The 25,641-nt window shown below is 56.1% G+C and overlaps 3 protein-coding genes and 1 long non-coding RNA gene across 7 annotated transcripts in view; 1 reads left to right on the top strand and 3 right to left on the bottom strand.

Moving 5' to 3' along the window:
- The window catches only part of BMP1 (bone morphogenetic protein 1), a 50,987-nt gene extending 42,828 nt beyond the window's left edge, over nt 1-8,159 (bottom strand). For 2 of the 3 annotated variants that reach the window (XM_017549668.2, XM_017549671.2), the window contains exon 1: nt 7,097-8,159. In XM_017549668.2, the coding sequence (XP_017405157.1) occupies nt 7,097-7,244 (148 nt within the window). In that variant the 5' untranslated portion in view covers nt 7,245-8,159. The remainder of the gene's footprint in view (nt 1-7,096) is intronic. The other variant, XM_017549670.2, reaches the window with a different exon arrangement.
- SFTPC (surfactant protein C) lies at nt 8,159-10,889 on the bottom strand. Its single transcript, XM_017549672.2, has 6 exons — nt 10,727-10,889; nt 9,900-10,058; nt 9,432-9,554; nt 9,090-9,200; nt 8,586-8,736; nt 8,159-8,372 (listed from the first exon to the last, which is right to left on the bottom strand). Exons 1-5 carry the CDS (start codon nt 10,766-10,768, stop codon nt 8,596-8,598), a joined length of 576 nt encoding a protein of 191 aa, XP_017405161.1. The 5' UTR covers nt 10,769-10,889; the 3' UTR covers nt 8,159-8,372; nt 8,586-8,595.
- A 1,839-nt stretch (nt 10,890-12,728) lies between these two features.
- On the bottom strand, nt 12,729-15,797 carry LOC119474244. 2 transcript variants are annotated; one of them, XR_005203532.1, is made up of 4 exons: nt 15,680-15,797; nt 14,909-15,072; nt 13,522-13,671; nt 12,729-13,109 (listed from the first exon to the last, which is right to left on the bottom strand). It is a non-coding gene; the product is annotated as an uncharacterized LOC119474244 (long non-coding RNA). The 2 variants fall into 2 exon arrangements; XR_005203531.1 differs by lacking the exon at nt 14,909-15,072.
- On the top strand, nt 15,789-25,001 carry LGI3 (leucine rich repeat LGI family member 3). Its single transcript, XM_017549667.2, has 8 exons — nt 15,789-16,278; nt 17,171-17,242; nt 18,002-18,073; nt 18,420-18,491; nt 18,594-18,665; nt 19,891-20,060; nt 20,239-20,403; nt 22,871-25,001. The coding sequence occupies exons 1-8, from the start codon at nt 16,073-16,075 to the stop codon at nt 23,686-23,688; spliced, it is 1,647 nt and encodes a 548-aa protein (XP_017405156.1). The 5' UTR covers nt 15,789-16,072; the 3' UTR covers nt 23,689-25,001.
- Nucleotides 25,002-25,641: the final 640 nt, after the last annotated feature.

The following is a 25,641-nucleotide window of genomic DNA, read 5'->3' as shown; positions in this document are numbered from 1 at the left end:
TGAAGTCTTGCTCTGTTGCCCAGGCTGGAGTGCAGTGGCACAATCTTGGCTCACTGCAAACTCCACCTCCTGGGTTCAGACAATTCTCCTGCCTTAGCCTCCTGAGCAGCTGGGATCACAGGCACACACCACCATGCCTGGCTAATTTTTGCATTTTTAGTAGAGACGGGGTTTTACCATATTGATCAGGCTGGTCTCGAACTCCTAACCTCGTGATCCGCCCACCTCACCCTCCCAAAGTGCTGAGATTACAGGCATGAGCCACAGCACCCAGCCAAAATGCTCTAATTTTCATTGGAACAGATAAGCATCTTTGGGAAATGAAGATACCTTCTGGGAGCTTCCCAGCTAAGAGGAAAAGACTTAATAGTTCTCAAATCATTTCTATTCCAAGTCTTAGACTACCCAAGCAGAAAGGCCAGAGGGGAAGAGAGCCTCTTTAAAGGGCCATTCTGATTCCAGTATCTGGAGCTGGGGAGGGATGTTTCCAGAGACCCAGCTGAACTGTCTGTCTTCCTTTTGAGAAGTCTGGAGAAAAGAAAGCAGAGGCCAGAGAACTGGCTGCTTTGGAAAGTGCTCAGATGGGAACTGCACGCTGAGCTGGGCTGGGCTGGGGGAGGCAAGAGGCTGGGCTGGAGGTGGGACCCACAGCAGCTTCCCTGCAGCTCCACCCATGGCGACATCTGCTTCTCATCCAGGCAGAGTGCTATACAGGCCTGGCGGTCACATTACACAAATTATTTTAACCCTGAGGCCTTCTACACAGGTTTCTCCTCCCCAGTCGGCCCCACTGGTGAAGACACACACACACACACACACACACACACACACACTGACTTCATCACACACACAATCAGACACCCAACGTTAGTGTTCCTATGGACATATGGTGACATCCACACCCTTGCCATCCAATGCAAAGCCATCAAAGCCAGAGACACACATCCTTACACACAAAAGCAGCCCCCAGCACTGCGCTTTCCGGATATTTGAATGAATGAATTGCCATGCTGATATTCTCTGGCTTGCAAATACATGCTCAGAGACACACCCTCACCTAGACAGGATCAACAGAATGTGGGAGTGACTGTAGCAGTCATCAAGGCCAACTTTCCAATTTACAGATGAGGAAACTGAGGTCCCAAAAGAAACAACTTAACTGAGACTACACTGCTAGTTCCTGGAAAAGCTGAATGTATAACTCAGGACTCCCCATTTCCAGTCCAGTGACCACCGCACTGTCTAGAACCCCTACTGTAAATACATATACACAAAAATAGACAGGCAATCCACAGCGAATTACACACGCAGTCACAGACAGTCCTAAAAACCACATGCATGCACAAGCTCCAACACACACAAACCAGCTGCAAACTCTGAACCCATTAAGCCAGTAGTAGTCGTGATAATGACATCTTATGTAAATATCTGTTGAAATTTATGTGATGCTTTCCAATTGGCAAAGTGCTTTCCCATTAATTAATTTAATCCTGGCCTGCCCACAACATGCCTAGTAAGCCACACTCCACACCATACTCTTGCAGAGGAGTATCCCATTAGAAACCCTCAGAGAGATAACCTAAGTGGCCAGGTTCCAGCCCACCTCCCTGACTTTAGAGATCAGAACCGTTGAGCCTACGACAGGCAATGACTCACTCAAGGTCACCAGCCAATAAGTGGCCCCAAATCTCTTCCACCCCATGAGAAAGCATCTCTTACCTAAATTGCCATCCTCGGCAGACGGCCTGGGCTCAGCAACTGATGGGACAGCCACAGAAGATGCTTCTCAGGTGACATGCAAGAGTGGCCTTAGCCACTCTTGGGATACTCTCCAAGGAAGGAGCAGTGGGTTCACACTCGCCAAAGTTCACATAGGTCTGCATGTGCCACATGAATGCCCCCCACTTACGCATGTTACACAGATACTGCACCTGCAGGCTCCCACACCCAAACCCGCAGGCATCACCACATACAGGTGTGGCTGGACATGTAGAATCATCTTTGGACATAGAGCAAAGGGCAAGGTCTCTGGAGTCAGACAGGTCTTTCTTGGAATCCTAGAGTGGCTACTATTGGCTGACAAGTCATGTAAACTCTTCTAAGCCTCAATGTTGTCCTACATACCAGAATCTGTCTCCTAGGATTACTGCATAAAATAAGACATATACACAAAACCCCTAACACAGAGCATGCAGCATGGTAAGCACCCACCTGCCACTTTAATGTTATCCCAACAACAACCCGAAAGCTCAAGGTCAGCTCTAGACCTCCTCAGGAAATGCTGGCTTGCCCACACTCGCTGCCCCCACCCCTCCTTGAGTAAAACCCCAGGGCAGAGGCCACGGAACTGTGCTGGCCTGCGGACCCAGGACCAGTGTAGGATCAGGGCAGAGCAAATGCAAGGCAGGGCAGGGCCTGGGCCTGGCTGCTGAGCTCCTGGGGTGAGGATGTCATGACTGAAGAATGCGTGGGAACCGAGTGGGGGTGGGGAGAGAGGAGGTGGGCAGGAGAGCCTTAGGGGCAGGAGCTGGGCTTTGGGGCCCTGTGCATTTGGGGTCCCCTCTGGGGAAGTGAGGGAATCTGGATGCTAAGGAGTCCAAGAGGTCTTTCCTTACTCAAAGGAAGCCCTGGGTCATGGTCAGGGTAGTAGTTATTTTCAACACAAGATAAAAAAATGTTTGTGTTGTTTTCCATCTGTAAACCTGCGGGGAGGACTGTGGCTGGGCCCAGCTATGTGCTTGTGCCTGGGAAGAATCTCACTCTTCCAGGTCAACCTCTGGACTCATCTCTTCCCCAAGGGCATGGCAAGGCATCCGCTTCTGGGGAAGTGGGGAGAGGAGACTGGCTGGTGTAATGAGCCACATGTGCAGGACTGATGCATGTCCCATCACATAAACACAGCTTCTAGCTGAGGGAGGACACACCCAAGCCCCTGCAAACATGTGGATGGACTTCATCACGTATGTGCCCTTCTGCAGAGGTGCATGCTTGCACCCATACCTGTATGTACTCAGGAAGACCCCTCCACATGGGTGAACTGGCTTGCCCATAAGGCAGCGACACACCCACAAATGTGCACAAACACTCAACCTCTTCCCATGCAGGACCTTGTGTTTTCAAACACACAGATAACTGCAGGCATGCACCGCGTTTCACAGGCCACACCCCCCAAAGGACAAGGGCGTACTTAGAAATGGACAGGGATGCACTCCTGTGAGACAGAGAGGGAGGGAGGGAGATTAGCTGACCCTCTTGGATCTCCTTAGGAGGTTCCCAGTGGTCTGAAGAGTGCTGCTTCTACTCCCCCCACCCCAATATCTTCTCTCCAAATCTCTGGAGAAACTAGATTTTTCTTTTTTTAGACAGAGTCTTACTCTGTCACCCAGTCCCAGCTCCCAGCACCTAGCGAGAAATATGACAGCGAATGTCCTGGTTTACCCGCAGCCCAGCAGGCGTGGAGGGGGTAGGGCTGAAGGATTCACCCGATCTCCTCCATTGGATGGGTCTCTTATTTTACCCAGGCTAGTGTGCAGTGGCGCAATCATAGCTCACTGCAGCCTCCAGCTCCTGGACTCGGCCTTGATCTCTCGTGCTCAGACTCCTCCCATCTAAGCCTCCCAAGTAGCTGGGACTATAGGTGCATGACACTATCCTCAGCTAATTTGTAAGGTTTTTTTGTAGAGATGGGTGTCTTGCTGTGTTGCCTAGCCTAGTCTTAAACTTCTGGCTTCCAGTGATCCTCCCACTTTGGCCTCCATTGCACCCAGCCTAAAATTCTTAAGAATCCCTCCTTCCTGGGGAATCCCACTGCCCCTCCCCCAACGTCTAGAGCCCAGGGAGAGTGTAAGTCTTTTCCTCCTCCCTTGGGGCACTGAAATCAGAAGGTGAGTCAGGGGGTAGGGGCCAGGGTGGGTGGGGTGACTCAGCTATCTAGAGGGGGAACATGGTCTGGTGAGAGATTGCTTCTCGACCTCAGAGGGTGTACCCTAATCCCCTATGGCTCTCTGATGTCCAAACCTAGGCCAGGCAGTCCCCTGGGTGGGGTGAGGATGTGGGCTGATGAGCACCGCCCCCTCCCGCTCCTGCAGACTCTGGGCTGCCAGATGAGGTTGAGGTGGTAGCAGGGGCCTCACTGGCACAGGGCCAATACCCAGACCTGGCTACGACATGCTTCCAGCCTCAACCCCGTGGGGTCAGGCCCCTGGGCTTCTCTGCTTATGTGATCAACTGCGTCCCAATTCCTGCCTCCAGGGTCTCCCAGGGGGCTTGTTGGCTGGTCACCTGGGGCAGCCAAACAGTGCTGGAAATCTTGCAGAAGGACCCCCTTCATGGCTTGGCATCCTGACATACAGGAAATCAGGGCTGCCTCAAAGTCTTCCTGGGCAAGGGCTAGTGAGGGCTTGGTGGCACCAGTTCTGAGCACACAAACAGACCAGCCTGGCTTCCTGTGCACTGTCCTGGTCTCGCCCAGAAAGTCCAGGAACGTCTCCAGGGTAGCAAGCGTCTTAATTTTGCCCTTACTACAATGGCAATCATAACTCGGCCATTAATGGCCAGAGGTGACTTCCAATGAAGGGAGCTGGCTATCCTCAGAGCAACACAAAAGGTCACAGGTAAGCTGTGGGAGTCAAAGGAGCTTTCAGTCCCAGGCTTTGAAAAGAAGCAGGGACAGCCATGCCTGCCGTCATCACCTCCAGCATCTGGAGGTCGGGGCTGCAGAGGGTAGCAGAAGCAAAGTCACAAAGGAGAAGGCAACATGGAGAACAGAGCCCAGGGACTGCTGTCTGGAGGGCAGTCGCCCAGGGGCGTGGGTGTGAGCGCCTGGGAACGCCCATGTGAGTTTCCTTCAGAGGTGGGCAGCAGGTCTCAAGCATCAGTCACACCGGAGAGGGAGGCCTGATCTGATGCAAGTCCTGGCCTTGTCAGGCTCCGGGGCCCTCTCAGCTGCCCCCAGGCCTGGCCCAGCACCGCCCCCCCCCCCCGCCCTGCCCAGCCTCACTTCACCCAGTTGGAGTGCTTTCTCCAGAACCCTTACTCGCAGCTCCAACTCAGCCAGCCCCACCCTAGCATGAAACCTGAGACTGGGGGGGGGAGAGCCCTCAGCCTCCTGCTGCTCTGAAAATCACTCTCATTTGCAACAAGAAGGGAAAGACATCAGAATGGCTTTCCACCATTCTTTAAGGCCTGGCCCCAGCCCCAAATGCTCATGAAGACCCCACAGACCTTCCCAGCCTGCTGTGATCACTTTTCTCTGCCACCACCAGGCTGAAGAGGGACAGGAGACTCCCTGAGCCTTTAGCGTCCTACCCTCCAATGTGGCATTCAGTGTGGCTTGATTTGTGTTGTTGATTATGTCTGTAGGTGTCTTGGGTCCCTAATGGAGTGTAAGCTCCTTGAGGGCAGGGTCCTAGCTTGTACATCTCAGTACCTCCCACAACATCCATCCCAGGCCGTAACACATATTATGTTCTGATGGATTGATGGATAAGAGGCACAAAGAGACACCAGCAATCCCACACCCCTCAAAAAAATGAAGTGAGAGTCTGAGGCACAGAAGACAAGGAGTAGGGAGCCCACATTTATTGAGTGCTGACTGCGTGTTAGGCACTAATAAGTGTTTTATGTATGTTCTCATATTTAACCCTTTCCACAAACTCTGTGGAAAGATGTATGATCAGTTCCATTTTACAGGTGTGAGAACTGCAGTTCAGACATGATAATTACCATTCCCAGGGGGCACAGCTATCATGAATGGCGGGGTCAGGACTGGAAGCTAGATGTGCCTGCCTTCAAAGCCCATGGGAAGTCCCCTCTGCCCTGTGCCCACTCCCAGCACCCAGCGAGAAAGATGACAGCGAATGTCCTGGTTTACGCTCAGCCCAGCAGGTGTGGAGGGGGAAGGGCTGAGGCATTTGCCCTGATCTCCATTGGATGGGCCTCTTATTCCTGCCTGTGGTCCATCTTCCTGGGAGACTCCCTGAACAGGGTCCCCAGAGCCAGGATTAGAGCAGCCTGCTCTTCCGCCCCTTGTGCCCCACGCAGGCAGTCCGGTTCTAGGATCCGTGCCACTTCCCCTGGCTCTGGCTATTTGGAGATGAGCTGAAGTCAGGCAGGAAGTCGAGGAAAAGTTCTGCTTTCTTGTCCCTGTGTGTCCCTAAACAGCCTGCTCAGGGTCACGCAATTGGGCAAATGGCCTGAGTGCCTGGCCATCTGGTCATTCCAGGGGCAGGACCCTCCTGGGCCCAGCAGGAGTGAAGGGGTTACATAGAGACAAAGAACACACACACACATACAGGCAAACACACACTCCGGGGCCCTGACCTCGGCTAATTAGCCTCTGGTGTCTCAGGGGTGACAGAGCGGATATACAATATCTGGGTTCTCTTTGTATTCCCTCTTTCCACCCCAACTTAGCCTTGGCAGGGGTCTCTGGGCACATAGGGGCAAAGGCAAGTCCCCCGTCTGGGCTGGCTTCTCTGACTTTGACAGCTGTCTCCTAAGTCCCAGAAAGCTGCAGCTACTGGTTAAACCACGGGATACGCAGAAAGCACGATCTCAGGGAATCCCTGGCAAAATTTCTTCTTTCACTTGGGCTGGGTGGTGGCTCCGGGACCTGCTCCTTGGAGACTCAGGCCTCCCAGCTCCAGGCCGGACAGATGTGCAGCCCCAGGGCAGCCCATAGAGGCTGGGAAACACCCAGCTCCTGGAGCAGGAGAGATGGGGGGAGAAGGGGAAAGAAAACTCATGCACACACACACACACACACACACACACGCACAGGAGTTTGGCCGGAAAAGTTTCCTACAGAAGGAAAGGCAGCCTTGCCCGCAGGTTTTCCCGGGACCCAAGGAGACTTCCCCAGGAATCCTCTGGGAAGATGAGAGGCAGCGGCAGCAGCTTCCACCAGCAGCAAAACTTCAGTCCGAAAAGTCCCCCAAACCCCCCTTCCTCTCCCCCTCGTTCTTTTGTTCCCCACTGCATTGCCAACCAGGCAGCTCCCGGCTTCCCACACTGGACTGTCCTCCCCCAACCCCGAACCCGAACCCGCCCGCGCCTCCCCGCCTGGCCCGCCGCCGGGGGACCCGGGGGCGCTCACCCGCCTTGCAGGGGTCTTTGTAGTTGAGGGGCTCCGGGTCGTCCTCCTCCGCCAGGTCATAGGTGTAGTCGGCCAAGTCCAGCGGCCGGCCGGGACGCGGGAGCAGCAGCAGCCCAAGCAGCAGCGGCAGGCGGGCCACGCCGGGCATGCTGGCGGGGCGGCGGCGAGGGAAGCGGGCACTGGAGGCCAGGGGAGGGCGTCCCTCGCCCGCTCGCTCGCTCAATCGCGACCGCGACCGCGACCGCTCCCGCCCGCGCTCCCCGACCTCTTCCCCTTCCCTCTGCTAGCCTCCCTCCTTCCTGTCTCCCGCCCCCCGCTCGGCCCGCGGCTCCGCGCCGGTCCTGGGGCTCCAGCCGTCTCCCTCTCCCTTCCCTTCTTTTTCTCTCTTTCTTTCTCTCCCTCCCTCCCGCTCCCCCCCCGTTTTAGGGAAATGAGCTCGCTGGAGGGCGGGTTTTCGCCCGAGCTCGGCCCCCCTCGGGGCCGGGACTGTGCTCTGCCGGGCCGGGCCGCGCGCCAGCCGTGGCTGGGAAGGCGGGGAGCCGCGCGCCCGGGGAGGGGGCTCGGGCCGCCCGGGGCGCGGGCCGCGGGGCCGGGGCGGGAGCTCGGTCCCCCGGGGTGCCCGGCGAGCTGCCGCTCCCGAGGTGCCCTCTAGCGGCGGCGTCCCCCGCGGGCGCCCGGCCGAGCCCCCGCCCCGCCGCGGGACACGCTGTCAGTTTCTCGCGCCGCCCCTGCCCCTAGCCCCCGCCTCGGGTAGGTCTCTCAGCCCACGTCTCCCTTGCTCCCCTTCTCGGACCCTCGCTCTCTCGCGTCTCGCTCTTTGCGCTCTGTCTCTCTCGCTGTCTCGGCGTCTCTCCCTCCTCCGGAGACGCCGCTGGAGGGCGCCGAAAGCCCGTGGATGGCTCCCGGCAAGCCCCTCTACTCCGCCGGAGTGGACCCAGTCCCCCAGCGCCCTGAGACAGAGGAAAAATGGCAAACCCGTCTCTGCTCCCTCAAACCCCTTCCCTTTCTGGCCTGCCGCCGCCGGGGCAGCACTGCGTCCTGCGGGAAGATGGAAGCAGACCCTTTGCTTTTCAATCAGGCTGCTTTATTCTGTTGTGGCAGGAGTTCCCCGGCCCCTGGGCGCCACCTCCGCCCACTCCCATCCTCTCCCCAAACTCCCATTTCTCCAGGGCCTGTCCCTGCGGTGTGGGCAGAAGCAGCTTCTTGCCTGTCTGCAAAAGTTGCAAAAGACCCTTTTCTTGGGGCGTTTCCTGTCCCCTTGGGGCTTCCACTGACCCTGTGAAGTAAAGGAATGTTGAGGTTGGACAGAGAAGGTTCCAGGAGTGGGAAATACTGGTATGAGCCTCCCCTCCCCTGAGCTCACTGGATGACCTGGCTTCAATGGACGCCCCAGCGCCTGGTCAGCCTGAGCGCTCCTCCACTGCTCAGGGGAGATGGCCCGAGGGCTCCTCCACTGCTGATCAGGATCCCTGGGATCACACCTGCTCACCTGAGGAGTTCTAGATGTAGTAGAGCGGCACCTCGCCACACAGGGTGCTCACGGCCATGCCCAGGAAGCCCGAGTCCCCTCTGGAGGGTGCTGAGCCCGCATCACGCCCCTCCGCCTGGCCCAGCTTAGGGGCTGGCTTTTCGGGCTTGGCCTGCAGAAAGCATTCCATTTGGAATCTGGGAAGTGAGTTTCTATCCCATGTGTAGCCCGTATTGTCGGACTTCAGGCATGTCAGGCAATCTCTCTGAGCCTCTGTTTTCTCACCAGGAAAGGGGGACTGAGCTGGAGTCAGAAGCCCCCAGGTGGTGAGTGGGCTCAGCTGAGCCCAGCAGCTTGGCAGCAGGGTGGGTAAGAAAGGAGTCGTGCAGGTGAGTATGAAGAGGGGTAGTCAGTCCGCAGCCCACGAGGAACGGTGCTTTACAGATGACAAATAGCCACCATTCAGACACTCCTCCCAGCAGGCCTGGCAGGGAGACTGCCCACTCCTTTCACTCACACACATACCTGGAAGTTCTGGACTTTTCTAGTGAGAGCCTCCAGACTGGGGATGCTCTCTGGAGCAATCTTCATGATGTAGCAGCAGGTGCCAGGGGCTGGCTTGTAGGTGATCAGGAGCTGGGCACAGAATGCTGGTGATCATTCGGGGGTTCCTGCCCTGCTCGCTCCCTGATCCAGATCCTTAGCCAGCTCTGTCTAGGTTGGGCACAGGAGTCATACTAGAATCTGGGGTTCAGGCAAAAAGGGCTGGAGAAGGGGACAGATGGATGTGGATGAAGTGGCCCAGTTGGGTGACTCTAGCAGAGTCTTGTCACTAATCCCAGTGTCAGGAGGTCTGGGCATACCTACCCGCTGGTAGTCATACACCACAAGGCCAGTGGAGCCGATGGAGAAGGTGGCAGTGGTACCCAGGTGCTCATTCAGGGCCAGCCATTGCTGGGCTTCCGGTGCCCCCATGCTCATCTCCAGGACCTGGGGAAAGCGCAGAGAGCTGCCTGGTCTTCCCCTTTCCTACTCAGCCTGCGGTACCAATCCACATACTCAGACCTCTGTACTCAGATGTGCTTCCCTCTTTCCCGAGAGCTCAGGGAGGCTGAGTGGAACCAGGTGCTGGAGGGAGCCGGCTGTCCTGCTGCAGGACAGGGGCCTTGTGGAAAAGCCTGGGCTGAGTTGCAACCTGATTCCTGCCTCTTTCCTTCTAGCTGTGCCCCTTGCCTCCCCTCCACTCCCCTTGGACAGTTTCCTGACACCGCTCTCACCCAGCCACTCTGTCCAGCATGTCCTGTGCCCACTACCGCCCCATCCCACACCTCTCACCATCTCCGTGTGTTTCTGGCTCATGTGGAGACCCATGAGCAGGGCTCCCACGATCACCACGACGACGAGGACCACCACCACCACCACGATGAGAAGGCGTTTCAGGTCCACTGGGCAGCAGGGGATGCCGAATCGGCCCCTGGGGGCTGCAGAGTAGTCCTGACAGGGTGGGGCAGGCAGGGAGACTGGCATGAGGTCATGAGGGCATCCCCTCCTCTCTCTGCACAAGCTGGACACCCTCCCATGGCCACCTAGGGCTGGACAGCTGATGTGATGGATGGGCAGGGAAGGGCTGAGATCAGAGGAGGCTTCTTGGAGGAGACGGCCTGGATTCTAACAAACCCATAGACACACAGAAGCTGAGAAGCAGGGTCTAGTTTTGAGGGACCCCAGAGAGCCTGCTTCACTTGTCTCTTCCTGAGCTTCCCGCAGCCCCCTGGCATCCCAGCCATGGCCAGCCCCTCTCTGTTCCCCAAGTGATCACTCTCATTAAGTAGGAGTGACATTTTCTCTGTGAAGTGTCCCCTGACCTCTGATGTATTTCATGGCTTCTTACTTGGGGCTGTCTACAAACAGCCCTTTCCATCAACCCCTATAGTGGCTCTCGGCCCATGAACTGCTCCCCAAGGGTCTCTGGCTTAGTGGTCTTGGTGTCCCCATGCTGATTTATCACAGCCCTAGGTTAGTTGAGTGAATGGATCTCGATAAGGAAACAGGCCAGGGAGGTTAGAGGAGGCAGGGCCCGTCACAAACATCACGCACACACACACACATACACTCTCTCTCTTTCTCTCTCTCTCTCTCTCTCTCTGTCTCCTCTCTCTCACCGGCGGGCTCTCCATCAGGACCTCTTTGCTGCCCACATCCATCTTGTTGCAGGCGCTGTGCTCTCCTCTCCTCCTCTCCCAGGTGTGACCAGGGTCTTATATGTGTCCGTAGGGACAGAGGACAGAGGTGAAGGACCAGGCCCCCTGTGTGCCAGCCAAGACCTTGGCTTTGAAGCCTGTTTGTTCCTGGCCCTCCAGAACCAAAGCCCAGATAAGCCAGCTGTGAGAGCCCCCAAGGGCCCTTGGCCCGGGCACATGAGTCCTCTTAGCCCCAGCAAGAGCAAACCTAGGTGAGCTGAGCAAACTTGCCCTTGGGGCATCTGCACCTCTCATCATGGGTATCTCGTTGGTGTGCCTGCCTTCCTTGCTGGCACCTGCTCCTGCTGCCCTGTGGCTTTGCTTGTTCTTCTGCCAGCCTAAACCTCGTGGGTGGCCAAGGTTTGACCATCACATTTCCCAACAGAATTTCTCCATGCCTAGGGATGCGCTCCAGGAAGCGCGTTCTGGAGACAGCGCCTGTAGACTCTGAGGGGACTCTGCTGAAGGCAGGAGGTGCTTTGACATCAGTTTTGGGTATTTCATAAATGTGCATTTCCCTGCAAGGGCCGAATTCCCACTTCAAGCACTCTTTCTCTCACCTTGCCTCCTCCCACACATCTGGTACCAACCTCAAACTGGCCCCCAGTCATTATTTTCCTAATTCTGGAAACTCTGCCCCACCGGTGGCAAGCTCTTACTCATGTGCAGTACTTCCTTCTTTGCTGTGGGCTTGTCTGTCAATTGCAGACTGTGCTGATGGCAGATTCCAGGTCTGACACTGTTTTCTTCCACCTGGACAGCCCTACACAGGGCTGGCTCTGGTCACTGGCGGGCTCCCAGTCTCCTTATCCTCAAATCAGCCCACTCACCCTGTGGTCTACACCCCACCCCCTAGACTCCCTTTTACATCTTCTGATCCTAAATTTGCCATGAGAATGCTACTCACCCAAATACGATCAACTTTTGGGACAGTCTCCTTCTCCATTATCTCTCTTTCCTACTGCTTTCCCCAAAGCCATCTCTGCGTATTTACAAGGTCACATCTGCCCATGACTTTGGACTGACTCACCCTTCCTCTCAGCTCCCTTTCACTCTTTGCGCCAGGTGGTCTCTGAAGTCCCTTCACCTCCAAACTCAGGTGACTGAGGCAGAGTCCACGCCTCCCTCTCTAGGCCTTGCTCTCTTATCCTTCTATCTATTTTTTTTTTGAGACAGGGTCTTACTTTATTACCCAGGCGGGTGTGCAGTAGCAAGATCACTGCTCACTGCAGCCTTGACCTCCTGGACTCCGGTGATCCTGCCACCTCAGCCTCCCAAGTAGTTGGGACTGCAAGTACGTGCCATCATGCCCAGCTAATTTTCATATGTTTTGTAGAGCTGGGTTTTCGCCATGTTGCCCAGGTTGGTCTTGAACTCCTGGGCTCAAGTGATCTCAGCCTCCTAAAGTACTAGGATTGTAGGCATGAGCTACTACGCCTAACCAGCTCCTATCCTTTACCTTTAACATGCCACCTCAGTTCCTGTCCCCTGCCCTGGCCCCTTCCCACCTGAGCCCTGCCCTTCGGTCATGAGCTGACGAGTTTTCCTGTTCCCTCTCCACCTGGAGGATCTTCAGTCCCCAGGTTGCCTAATAGCATGGCATCTGAGCTGAGAGCCCCTGAGAAGCGAGAAAGGGAAGGAAGTGTTTGCTCCCACCACCCTCCTCACCCCCTAGCTGCCCCTTTAAATATTTGCCTAAGACTCCAGCAGCCAGAGAGTGTCCTGGGACAGTGAAAGGAGGGGAGGGATGCCAGGAGGCGGGGGAGCCTGAAGAAGTGTCCTCTCAGCTCGGCCTCAGCTGTGTGCAGGTGCCAGATGTAGGAGACAGCTCTCCCGCAGTGCCCACCCCTGCCCTCCCCCAGGGCCCCCGCTCCCACCCCCATCGTCCTGGCAACATTGGGATTGATCGGCTGACTCACGAGTACTGGGCCCCAGCCAGGTGGGCAGCTGGCCAGCGGGAGAGCCAAGCACTGCAGGCATCTCGGGGTCCCTATGGGCATCTCGGGGGGAAGGCGTGTTATCCTCATATGGAACTTGTTCTTAGCAGGCACTGTGGGTGGGGCTTGCCGTCATCGCTGGGTGCTGGGAGAGGGGTCTTTTTCTTTGAAAGAAGCCTCTGCTCTTCAGGCCTTCAGTCTCCCCTGCTTCAGTCTCCTTGGGCTGTAGCTGTCACAGGCTTTGTGGCTGCTGCTGCTGCTGCTTCTCCTCCTTCTTTCTTAAACCCGGATTTTTGCTTGCTTGAGGGCTGGGGAAGGGTGCCTGCTTCCTGGAGGGCTCACACCAACCAGGTGGAGGTCTTGGGTTCCTTGGAGAAGGAAACACACGAGCCTGCTCTTGTCATCAGCTGGGTGCGCCAACCTTCCCCTCCTCCATACCAGCCCTCTCTGCAGCCTTCTCACTTTTTGCCCTTTATTTGAGCCATTTCTCCCTCGTGAAAGCCCACCTCCAATCCCTCTCCACATCTCTGGTTTTATTTTTATTTTTATTTATTTATTTATTTAGTTAGTTAGTTAGAGACATGATCTCTCTCTATTACCCAGGCTGGAGTGCAGTGACGCAATCAGTTTTATAGCTCACTGCAGCCTTGATCTCCTGGCCTCAAGTGATTCTCCTACCTTAGCCTCCCAAAGTTCTGAGATTACAGGCGTGAACCCTGCATTCTGGCCTTCCATCTCTCTGAATGCCACCCACCCAAACAGGCCAAGAGCCAATGGCACCTGCTCTATGACCTCACTCCAGTTCAGGGTGCCCTCTGAAATCCTCAGCCTCTCTGTGGCACCTTCCACCCGCCATTTGGCACACATAAATGTTCTCATCGGTGACATGGGTGCTTTTTGTTGCTCTATCTTCCAGCCCAACTGTGGGCCCTGGAAAGGAAAGGCACATGCTTCCCACAGGCTTCTTTGAACATGCCACTGGGCAGGAAGCTCACAAACAGCCAACACTTAATGATAGTCAACAATGAGACCAACCCCAACAGCGGTCAGTAGTGCTTGCCTTCAGTATGTGAAGGTCTCAGTGCTTCCACTGGCCAGCTCTGGGACTCAGCAGGAGTCAACCTGCTTTGCTAGGCATTAGTATGTTCGTCTGTGAAATGGGTCAGGTCCTAGCTATCCACCTCATCACACTGTTGTGAGGACTTAATGACATCCTGGGTGTGAAATCCAGTCATCGTCATTAGCATCATCTACGTCATCCTCTCAGGCACCTCTCACTAGCCACGAATACAGTGCAGACTCACCCTCTCTATTTCTGGGTTGACCCCCTCCGAGAGCCGTGGGTGACGGACAGCGCACGGTGGCCACCTCTTCTGCATGGGCCTCCCCATTTAGTCCTCCAGCCCCTCAGCTGCAGGGGTTGGGACAAGATTCACTTTGCTCTTTGTGTACTGGGCAGAGCCGTGCCAGGGACGGGTGGGGACAGTTGCCCAGCTGCCCCAGCCACCTCCCTACCCCCACTGCTTCCCTCCACCCAAGCTGGCATGGGGAGGGCAGCAAGGCAGCTGGATGTGTGGCAGCAAGTGGACATCAAAGGGCAGGGGCATCCCTGGCTGGGAGAACACAACTTAAGCTCAGACCAGAGAATCCCCTGCTGGCAAAGGCTGGGGACAGCTGGGGAAGCATCCTAAAGCCAGTGGTCTCCGTTCCCTGGACTGATGTGGAAAGGGCACGAGACTAGGAGCCCAGGCAGCTGACAGCCAGCCTCCCGTTGCCTTGAGCCCACAAGCTCTTCGGACAGTCATCCCCCTTCAACAGGGACCTAATATGGTATAGAGCAGTAGTCTTCAAGTTTTTTGGTTTCAGGATCCTTAATACTCTCAAAAAGTGTTGAGGACCCTAAAGAGCTTTTGTTTATGTGGGAAACATCTATTGATAGTTGCTGAGAAATTAGTTTTATTTACATATTAATTTAAAAGATCAGTAATAAACCCATTATATGTTATGACTAAATCATAATTTTAATGGATATAACTATTTTACAAAGCAAAAAAAATTAGAGAGGAGTGTCATTGCTTTACAGTTTTGGAAATCTTTTCAATGTGGGGCTTAATAGAAGTGAAAAGGGTAAATCATGTCTTAACAACATTAGGAAAATTGTTCTGACCTCAGACACTCCCCGAAAGGTTCTCAAGGACCCCTGGTCTCCCAGGGGCATACTAGGAAGAGGCCCACATAGAAGGACGACGGGAAATGGTCAAGTTGGGCAGAGTGGGCGGAAATCCCTGCTGATACCTTTTCTTCCCCTATGACAGGCCTCGCTTTTCTTGTCTGTGAAAGGGAATTACTATCGCCTGCCTCAAACGATTGAGAGGATGAAGTAGGGAAAGTACAGAGCACATGCTAGATGCATAGCAAGCTTAGCCAGCCTCTTTTGGGGGGCCTGAGTTTCCTCATTTGTTAGACAAAGGGCTGGACTGGAAAACATCCAGCGCGCTTCCCAGCTCCAACAGGCTGTGGCTGAGCAGTGAGAAATGTTCCAGAATTCCACATAGTCCCACTCCAGCTCCAGAGGCTGCATTTCCTTTCTCAGCTCATGCTGACACAAAGGTACATGCTGTTCAGCGGCGCGTGGAAAAACATGTGAATCCAGTTAGAAGCGCACTTCAGACTCCTCCAGGACGCCCTTGTGCTTCTAATCTTGCCTGCTAACTTAGATATGCGTCTGTCACTCATGACATGCCCCTGGCTCTGCCTAGGGGATGTGTCCCCATATGCAAAGAAACCCAGGTACCCAGAAGCACAGGGATCCCTCACCCCAAAGCTCCTCCAGAAGGCGGTGTGTGCATGTGCCCGTGCACAGACAGGTGAGCACCGGCGCGCACGGTCGTGCCCAGCACACAGAGGCACAAGTACACGCTCACACGGTTGCACTTACGCGCAGCCACACACGCGGATGGCCCCAGAGACCGCCCGGTAGAGCACGGAGCGGCCACTCCTCCCTTTGGCGACTCCCAGGCCCGGGCCTCCCCCCGCCGCCCCGCGCGCGCCCCCGCCGCCCGCGCCGCAGTCCGCATCCACCCGGCGCGGTCAGCCCGGGCTGCGGCTCCAGCTCTGCGCTCCGCGCGTCTCTCCGAGCCGGATCGCGGGAGCGAGCAGGGGAGGGGACCGCAGCCGGCGCCCGAGGGCAGGAGGAGTCCACAGGCGGGTCCCGGGCTGCCACAGCAGCTGCCGGTGGCTAGGAGGTGCCAGCCCGCGCGGGGTGGCCCAGCTGCGGGAGCGGTGGGGCGGGGGACGCGGCCGCGGGCCCCCGGGAGAGCTCGCGGGCAGCATGGCGGGGCTGCGGGCCAGGCGGGGCCCGGGACCGAGGCTGCTGGCGCTCTTGGCGCTTGGCTTCTGCCTCATGCCGCAAGTCAGCGCTAAGAGGCCCCCCAAGACGCCCCCCTGCCCTCCCAGCTGCTCCTGCACCAGGGACACCGCCTTCTGCGTGGACTCCAAGGCAGTGCCCAGGAACCTGCCCTCGGAGGTCATCTCCCTGTGAGTGTCCAGCCCTGGCCTTGGGGGGTGGGGAGGGAGAGGAGGCCGATGACAGCTCTGGGAGAGGACAGGAGAACCCCTGCTCCCTGCCTTCAGAGTGTAGAGACCAGGGGATCGCAGGGGTCCTTAGGACTGGAGATTCCAGGCACCAGTGGGCAGCGAGTTCTGCAGTTTTGCAGGCTCAGCGGCCATGGCTGGGAAAAGCAGGAGTTCACCGCCAAGAATGAATCATCACTGCCAGGAGCATCAATGAGACCTACTGTGTGCTGGGCTCGGGACTTGGGGGGGGGGTTGTTTACACGAGCATGTGGGCCCCTGTCTGTGATGTCACACCAAGGGTAGGGGAGGGCTCCTTATGGGGGAGGAGGGTGGCAGGCAGGGCAGTGTGGGAATGAGCTATGCCCTCCTAGCACCCTGGCTTGGGGCACATGCCTGCCACTGGCCAGGCACTTGGCACCCAGCCCGGCCAGCCTGTCACTTGCAGCAGCCAGCCTCAGGGGCTCCCCTTGTCTGTGGAACCAGAGAGGCTGTGAGGTCCTTGGGGACCAGGATGCCAGCCACCACCCCCATGTCCCATCTCTCAACAGCACCCAGCACATTGTGGGTGTTTGGATGATGATGACGACGGTGTGGATGATGGAACCTTTTCTTGGCTAAGAGGGAAGCTGAGTCTGGGGCCATGGGTGCCCCAAGAGGCAGTAGGGGAGGACCATGGCGAAGGCAGGGGGTGAATTTGGGAGGAGAAAGGAAAGACACAGGTAGGGGCCAAGGAAGCTTGGTGAAATGGGGCATTTCCAGAGTGAGTACAAAAGCCACTCCCTCCCTGTCCACCTCTCCCTGCCTCAGCACAGTCCCTGCAGCCCCCACAGTACTGACTCGGGTGTCTCCGCAGGACCCTGGTGAATGCCGCCTTCTCAGAGATTCAGGATGGAGCGTTCTCCCACCTCCCACTGCTGCAGTTCTTGTATGGACAGGGCCTTGGGAAAGGGTTGGGGGACTGTGGGGATGGTCGCAGGGGACAGATCCTGGGCTGGGGAGACAGAGAGAGGACAGAAGCAGCCTCTGGAGATGAAGATGCAGGTGTCCCTTGCTTCTGTTCTGATAGGATGTACCCAAAAGGCGGGGCAGCCTGGAGTCATGGGAGTCAGGGTCAACAGGAGGAGAGCTAGAGACGGCGTACAGAAGCCAAGCAGGGGGGATCGGGGATGGGCTCAGCTCCTCTGGATACCCAAGGGGATTGGGTGCGATAGCCTGGGTCAGTACCCAGCGTGGGCACTGTGGGGTCATCTTAGAGACAGGTGACCCCGGGAATCAGGGATCACAGAAAGAGCTGGGGGCTGAAAGAAAGGGATAGCAGGAGTGTCTCAAACTCTACAAGATGTCATCCATGAGGGACAGTTGTCCATGAGGGGTTGAAGTGGGACAGAATGAGGGTGGGGGACAGGGAGAGGAGATGCCACGGGGGCAGGCAAGGAGCCGGCTTGACAACAGAGCCCTGCCTCGGCGCATATTTAGGAGCCGACAGGGACTCTGGGAGCTTCTGGGGCCAGAACAGGCTCCTACCTGGTCTTGTTGCCCAGGTGGCCCAGGGATTCCCATGGGGTCCCTATGGGTGGCAGCAGGGCAGCCAGGTCTTTGGGAAGCCCAGGGCTGAGGCAGCGGGCTGGGGGCTGGGGCAGCAGGCACACTCTTGAAATCTCTAATTCCAACTTTGTCTCCGCAGGCTACTCAACTCCAACAAGTTTACACTGATCGGAGACAATGCCTTCACGGGACTGTCGCACCTGCAATATCTGTGTGTGGGACGGAAGGGGGCCGTGGGAAAGCAGAAGGGAGGGGACCCCAGGCCTGGACGGCCAAGGGTCTGGGTGGGGAGTGGACGAGAAGGCTTCGGGATGGGGAGATGATGGGAGGCAATAGGTCTTGCATCCCACGATGGCAGGACCTGAGCAGGGGGTCATTTCATTCGTTTTGCCCCCACCCTACCTGACGCCCTGTCCCTACGGGCTTGATGATGCCAGACTCCATCTGGAAACCTGTCTTGGGGACATGGGCTGACATCTAGGCTGAGGCATAGGGCGAGTGCTGCTGGGGGTCTGGCATCCTGAGTGACAACTGAGGCCCATTCTCGCTTTCCCCAGCTTCATTGAGAACAATGACATCTGGGCCCTATCCAAGTTCACCTTCCGAGGACTCAAGTCCTTGACTCACCTGTGAGTACATCATGCATTCACACACTGCACTGAAGCCCCACCTCTCCTGTGGCCTTTGGCCATGGTCATGATCTTCAGATGACCCAGATGTCTCTCTTGCAGCTCGCTGGCCAACAATAACCTGCAGACACTGCCCAGAGACATCTTTCGGCCCCTGGACATCCTGAACGACTTGTAAGGCCCAAGTCCTGTCTCCTCCAACAGTGCCGCAGAGGGTGCCTCCCTGGAGGGAGTGGCATGGGAGTCAGGACTGGGATGGTCATGAGGTCTTGAGAGGCTGGGAGGGCTTGGGTCTTGGGGGGTCCCTGAGAAGGCGAGGTGGACTTAGATACAGATGGTAGCTTTCCAAATTGGAATTTCTCTCAAAGTGCACCGGAGATGCCATGAGTGCCTGTTTTAAAAATGTGCTTTTTAAGGCTGGGCATGGTGGCTCATGCCCATAATCCCAGCACTTTGGGAGGCTGAGACGGGTGGATCACCTGAGGTCAGGAGTTTGAGACCAGCCTGGCCAACATGGCGAAACCCCATCTTTACTAAAAATACAATAATTTGCCAGGCATGGTGGTGGGCTCCTATAATCCCAGCTACTTGGGAGGCTGAGGCAGGAGAATAGATCACGCCATGGCCCTCCAGCTTAGGCAGCAAGAGTCTCATGCTGTTGCCCAGGCTGGAGTGCAGTGGTGCCCTCTCGGCTCACTGTAACCTCTGCCTCCCAGGTTCAAGTGATTCTCCTGCCTGAGCATCCTGAGTAGCTTGGACTACAGGCGTGAGCCACCACGCCAGGCTATTTTTTGGTATTTTTAGTAGAAATGGGGTTTCACCATGTTGGCCAGGCTGGTCTTGAACTCCTGACCTCAAGTGATCTGCCCGCTTTGGCCTCCCAGAGTGCTGGGATTACAGGCGTGAGCCACTGCACCCAGTCAACGTGTGCTCTTTAAATGTATGTTTGACTGGACTCTACATTAAAGTCCAATGAGGGAGGAGTGTTTGAAGGTCTCAAGTGAGTAGTGGCGTATAGTAGTTTATATACAGCACATAGTAGTATGTAGCATAGCCACACTCATTTATCATATTTATAAGAAAATAAAAGCCTGGATTGTGGGAGGCTTAGAGAAACAGGGATGCAACATATAGCTGTGCAAGTTGCACACTGCAAAAGCTAGCCTGACCGAAGAGCTCAGCAAGGGCTGAAACTGGCTCCACACTGCTGGCCAAGCCTGTGTCTGCGGAGCTGCATCCAGCCAGAGGGCAACTTTTCTCTAATCTGTACAAAGACGCAAGTGAGCAACTCGAAGCAGCCTCGACCAGCTCTACTAATGGAAACCTGGAGGGCCTGGGTGGGCCGAGCCCTGAGAGCCTGTCCCTCTCTGTGCCCCCCTCCTCTGCCCTCATGATGCAGAGACCTGCGGGGCAACTCCCTCAACTGCGACTGCAAGGTGAAGTGGCTGGTGGAGTGGCTGGCGCACACCAACACCACGGTGGCGCCCATCTACTGCGCCAGCCCGCCCCGCTTCCAGGAGCACAAGGTCCAGGACCTGCCCCTGCGGGAGTTCGACTGCATCACCACCGGTAGGAGGCGCCCCTGCCTTGGATGTCAGTCCATGCCTACCCCAAGGCAGCTTGACAGGCATGAGCCCTCCCCACCCTGCCCCACAACACTCAACGGCAGCAGTCAAGCAACCACTGTCCCCACGCAGCCCTTCCCTTCCCCTTCCGGTCTTGAGTCACACGCCTCTCATCCCTACAGATTTCGTGCTGTACCAGACCCTGTCCTTCCCAGCAGTGTCGGCTGAGCCCTTCCTCTACTCCAGCGACCTCTATTTGGCTCTGGCCCAGCCAGGTGTCAGTGCCTGCACCATCCTGAAGTGGGACTACGTCGAGCGGCAGCTTCGAGACTATGATAGAATCCCAGGTACCTGCGCCCAACCTGGCTCTGCTGGCCCTTGCCAGGGGGAGGGAGAGTGGGCTTCATCGTTCAACCCCGTTGAGTTCCTGTAGGTAGAGGGATAGAGGAGACATAGCTTCTGCCCACAAAAACTTTCCAGTCTTTGGAAGGAGGCCAATATGTACACAGATAACATCCATATGCTAGGCAGGTGTTAAAAGGGAGATACAAACACGATGCTCTTAGCAGCACAAAGGACAGGCCTACCCCGGGCAATCAGGGAAGGCTTCCTGGTGTAGGGCGATATCTAAGCTGAGTCTTAAAGGATAAAAGAAAGAGAGGACTCAGAGGCGATGCCCAGGTTTCTGGCTTAAATAATTAGATGGACTGGGAAATGAGGAGGAGGGGATAGGTGTGACTGTTGAGATCAGTTTTAGATCTACTGACTTTGAGCTGAGTCTTGAAGGCTGGAGGAGACTTAGCTAGGAGCTAAAAAAAAATAGGAAGAGTGTTTTGGCAGAGGGAAAAGCATGAACAAAGTCAAGGAGGTGTGCGGTGCCTTAGTATGCGAATGTGTGTATGTGTGCAAATCATAAGCAGCTTGTATGACAAGGGATAAGGTTCAAGATGGGTGAACCCTTGACAGGGTTTGGGCAGAATGTGTGATCCAGTCTGCACTTTGGAGAGCTTTTGCATGGGAAAAGGCTAGGTGTGGGGCAAGACACAAGGGCAGAATAGTAGGGGGATATGTGCCTGTCTGCTAGAGGGGTGCTGGAGCCTGGACATGAGACAGTAGTAGTGAGGATGGAGGGAGAGATTTAAAAGGAGGGTTAAACTGACACAAGACGAAATAGAAAACTTACATTGCTCCATCTCCATCAAGGAACTTGAAATCAGTATTAAAGAAAAAAAAAGGGCCAGGTGCAGTGGCTCATGCCTGTAATCCCAGCACTTTGGGAGGCTGAGGCGGGTGAATCACAATGTCAGGAGTTTAAGACCAGCCTGGCCAAGAGGGCGAAACTCCGTCTCTACTCAAGATACAAAAATTAGCCGGGAGTGGTGGCGAGCCCCTGTAATCCCAGCTACTCGGGAGGCTGAGGCAGGAGAATCACTTGAACTCAGGCAGCAGAGGTTACAGTGAGCTGAGATCATGCCCCTGCACTCCAGCCTGGGTGACAGAGTGAGAATCCGTCTCAAAAAAAAAAAAAAAAGAAAGAAAGAAAGAAAAAAGGAAACCTAAAACACCTTCCCCCCAAAAAACCTCTTGGCCCCAATAATTTCCCTGGCGAACTCTATCAAACATTTAAGGAGAAACTAACACCAATCTACATACACACTACTAGAAAGTAGAAGGGAAGCTTGTTGGGACCTGAGGACTGATCAGGGAGGGGCAAGTGGAGGCAAGAAAGGCGTTAGGGATGACTGCCAGGTTTCTGGATTGGGAGACTAGTGGAGCCACAGCTGAAACCAAGAACAGAGGAGGAAGAGGGCAGGCTCAGCGATGGGTATGGAGCTCAATTGTGAGTTGTGAGCCATGACTGGTGCTTGTATGGGTGTGTAGGCCAGGAGAGTCTGAGGGAAAAACAGGAGCTGGGGGGTGGCATGGGAGTCATTAGCATCTGGGCGGGGCAGACCAAGCCCAAAGAAGGGATTTAGGCAGTGACTGCCAGAGCCTGAGGCTCTGCGAAAACTTCTTTGGGAGAAACGTGGGGGGGTAGTGAGAAGGAAAGAGGGGTGAGTTGGAGATGTCAAGGTAGAGATGCTGGGCAGCAGCTGGAGACCCCAGGACACGTGGGCAGTGCGTGGTTTCATGTGCTTGTGTCCAAGAAGGGCTCTGATGAAGCCGATTGAGAGTATGGGTGCACATGGGCACTCATTCTTGTACATAAAAGCCGTTTCAAAAGTGAGAACTCTTGGGAGGTTGTGTTTTCATGCGCCGTTATGCAAACAGCGAGTCTTGGGTATACCTAAGATTTCTCTCGCCACTGTGGATCCACTCAGATTCTTCCTCCCTTCCCTGCCTGGCCACTGCCAGTGGGGTAGCTTTGGGCAAGTCACTTGTTCTCTCTGAGCCTCAGTTTCTTTCTGTGTGAAACAGACAAAAATCACAGGGTCCTTTCCAACGTGATGGATTCCTCATCGATGTAACGTGTGCTTACATTCAGCACAGTGGCTACCTGCACACCACAGAAATTCAATAACTGACATTAAGGTTAAGCAACAAGTCAATATCGAGGGACACCTATTTTGGGCAGTGTCAGCTTATATTTGAGCCCTAGGGGTATGGGTGGAACAAGGGTAATATGAAACTGGGTATCAGCTGTGAATCAATTGGAAAGCACTGAGCGCTTAGTGGGTGAACTTCCGTATGGGTGGAATGGTATAGCACAGAGTCTTGGTCCTGTCCAAGGTTGGAAGTGATGGCCTTCTCCGAGGGGGTGGGATGGAGTGGGAGCTGCCCTGCCTGATGCTGCCTGCCCCTGTCCTGGCACAGCCCCCTCTGCAGTGCACTGCAAGCCGATGGTGGTGGACAGCCAGCTGTATGTGGTCGTGGCCCAGCTGTTTGGCGGCTCTTACATTTACCACTGGGATCCCAACACCACGCGCTTCACCAAGCTGCAGGACATTGACCCGCAGCGCGTGCGCAAACCTAATGACCTAGAGGCCTTCCGCATCGACGGTGACTGGTACTTTGCCGTGGCCGACAGCTCCAAGGCAGGTGCCACCAGCCTCTACCGCTGGCACCAGAATGGCTTCTACTCCCACCAGGCGCTGCACCCCTGGCACCGCGACACGGACCTGGAGTTTGTGGACGGTGAGGGCAAGCCGAGGCTGATCGTGTCCAGCAGCTCCCAGGCACCCGTCATCTATCAGTGGAGTCGCACCCAGAAGCAGTTTGTGGCCCAGGGTGAGGTGACCCAGGTACCTGATGCCCAGGCTGTGAAACACTTTCGTGCCGGCCGCGACAGCTACCTGTGTCTCAGCCGCTACATCGGTGACTCCAAGATCCTGCGCTGGGAAGGTACCCGCTTCTCCGAGGTGCAGGCCCTGCCCTCCCGGGGCTCGCTGGCCCTGCAGCCCTTCCTCGTGGGTGGCCGCCGATACCTGGCGCTGGGCAGCGACTTCTCCTTCACCCAGATCTACCAGTGGGATGAAGGGCGACAGAAGTTTGTACGATTCCAGGAGCTCGCTGTGCAGGCCCCTCGGGCCTTCTGCTACATGCCTGCTGGGGACGCCCAGCTGCTCTTGGCCCCCAGCTTCAAGGGACAGACACTGGTGTACAGACATGTTGTAGTGGATCTCAGTGCCTAGCGAGGTGCCGAGGCCTCTGGGCTCCTCAGGGTGGCCGCTGGAGGCTGGGTGGAGGCCTCTGTGAGCAGCACATGGGCCTGTGTGAAGACAGGAGGCCAACCTGCATCCGTGCCCTCGCATACGCACACGCCCAGTGTGCACAGGCACACCCTGTGGACTGGCCCGGGGGACATGCGTCATCACTGTAATCAGCATGAACACCAGGCACCCCTGGGACACCCAGCGCCCAGTTCCCGTGACCCTATCGGGCAGGTCCTCCCCCCTACAGCCTTCCCCATGCTGTGCCCCCAGTCTCATGCGTATGAGTGGTGCAGGGTGCTGGGAGCGAGAGGGGCCGCCTCCTCCTGTCCCCAAGCTTCTCTTTCTGCCCCTGGTCTTTCCTGTCAGTGCTCCAGGCGTTGTTCAACTGCTCTTGCTTCCCTGGGGTGCACTCAGCCCTGCCCCGCCCCATCTGCATGCTCATGTAGATGGGGATGGACACATTCAATTACACACTCACGCCCCATCCTCACCCCATGTCCATCTATAAACATGTCAGGGCACGTGTGCATACATGCAGAATCAGTGCTGCCCACCAGGCTCGCCTCTGTTACTTTGCCTCTCTGCTTGGAGGGGATCCCCTCTGCTCACCCCCATCGTGCCCCCCCTGCAACTGATAAGGATGAGAATGGCGGTGCCAGCTTTTGAGGGCCTGCTTGGCCTCCTGGGGGCAAAGCCCCTTTGCCCAAAGCAATAACAGCAGCAGAAGCAGCCCGGAGAGCTTCCAGCGCTGTCTGCCTCTGCTCTCCTTGGCGTTTCCTTCCTGGCCCTGAATCCCAGCTCACCCATGGACAGAGGCCCCCGCAACTGAAAGCCTTTCTGCTTTTCTTCCCAGAGCTGTCGCTTCCTCAGGCTGGTACTATCCCCTGGTTCACCCTGTCTTTGGGACATGGCCCCGGAGCTGGGCAGGCCTCTTGGGTGGATCCGAGAGCTGGCCGAGCTGCAAGCACCCAAGCCACCTGTGAGGGCGCCCAGAGTGGAGCCTGTCCTGAGGGCATGTTGCAGCCCTGGCACTGCCAATCCACAGAGGCCCCCTAGGGGCACTGTCTTTCAGTGGACAGGGTGGGAGCTGGTGGGAGGAGCCCCAAGAGCTGAGCTTCTGCTGCCCTCTGCTGTCTGCTGAGATGCCAGGCTAGTGGAGAGGGAGTGGGCAAGGGTGGCCCTGCCCTGTGCCCAGATGGTGTGATGCTCCTTGTGGCAGGATACCAGGGCACTGGGGGGCAATGCTATGATTCACTTGCTTCAAATAAAAAGTTCCCTCCCCATAACTGGTTCTTAGTGTCATCAAGGTGTTTCATTGAAAACGGAGCCTAGGCCTGCCCTGCTGCCCACAGGGGGCATGGCAACAGTTTCCAGACTTTCTTCCTCCTGCTTCCCTTCTTTCTGAGATGTGGGCATCCCCAACATCAGCTGGGGCTGGGGTCAGGAGTTCACAGTGATGGCATTCAGGTGCTGGGCTGGTGTGACAAGTCTCCACCACCTGGGGCTGACTCACAGCTTATGTTCCTTCCTGGAGATCACAGTCCGGGGACCCAGGAAGCCTTGGGTCTGTCCCACGGTCAGGTCACCTGCAACCAGTGTGGCCGAGGACAATCTCAGCAATTCGTCTCCTTTTACTCCTGACCCCTGTAACTCCACTGGACAAATGTCTGTCACTGCTGCCACCTCCACCCAGGTGAGGTGCCTTGCAGTCCTAGGTGACATCCGGGTCCCCCTTCTCCCATATTTCATAAGCCACCAAGTCCTCTCCATTCTTTGTCTCAAAGGTTTGCTAGATGGGCACTTTTTTGTCTTGCCCTTTCCAAGCTCAAAGCTTTGTCCAAACCCTCCTCGTTGTCCACTGTCTTCGGTCCCTTGCCAACCCCTGCCAACGAGCTTCTCGGTCTGATCCTTTTTTTTTTTTTTTTTTTTGAG

The sequence above is a fragment of the Cebus imitator genome, unplaced genomic scaffold (genome assembly GCF_001604975.1).
Source record: "Cebus imitator isolate Cc_AM_T3 unplaced genomic scaffold, Cebus_imitator-1.0 Scaffold221, whole genome shotgun sequence".
Classification (NCBI taxonomy): Eukaryota; Metazoa; Chordata; class Mammalia; order Primates; family Cebidae; genus Cebus; species Cebus imitator.
This window is presented reverse-complemented; position numbering and strand designations above follow the sequence as displayed.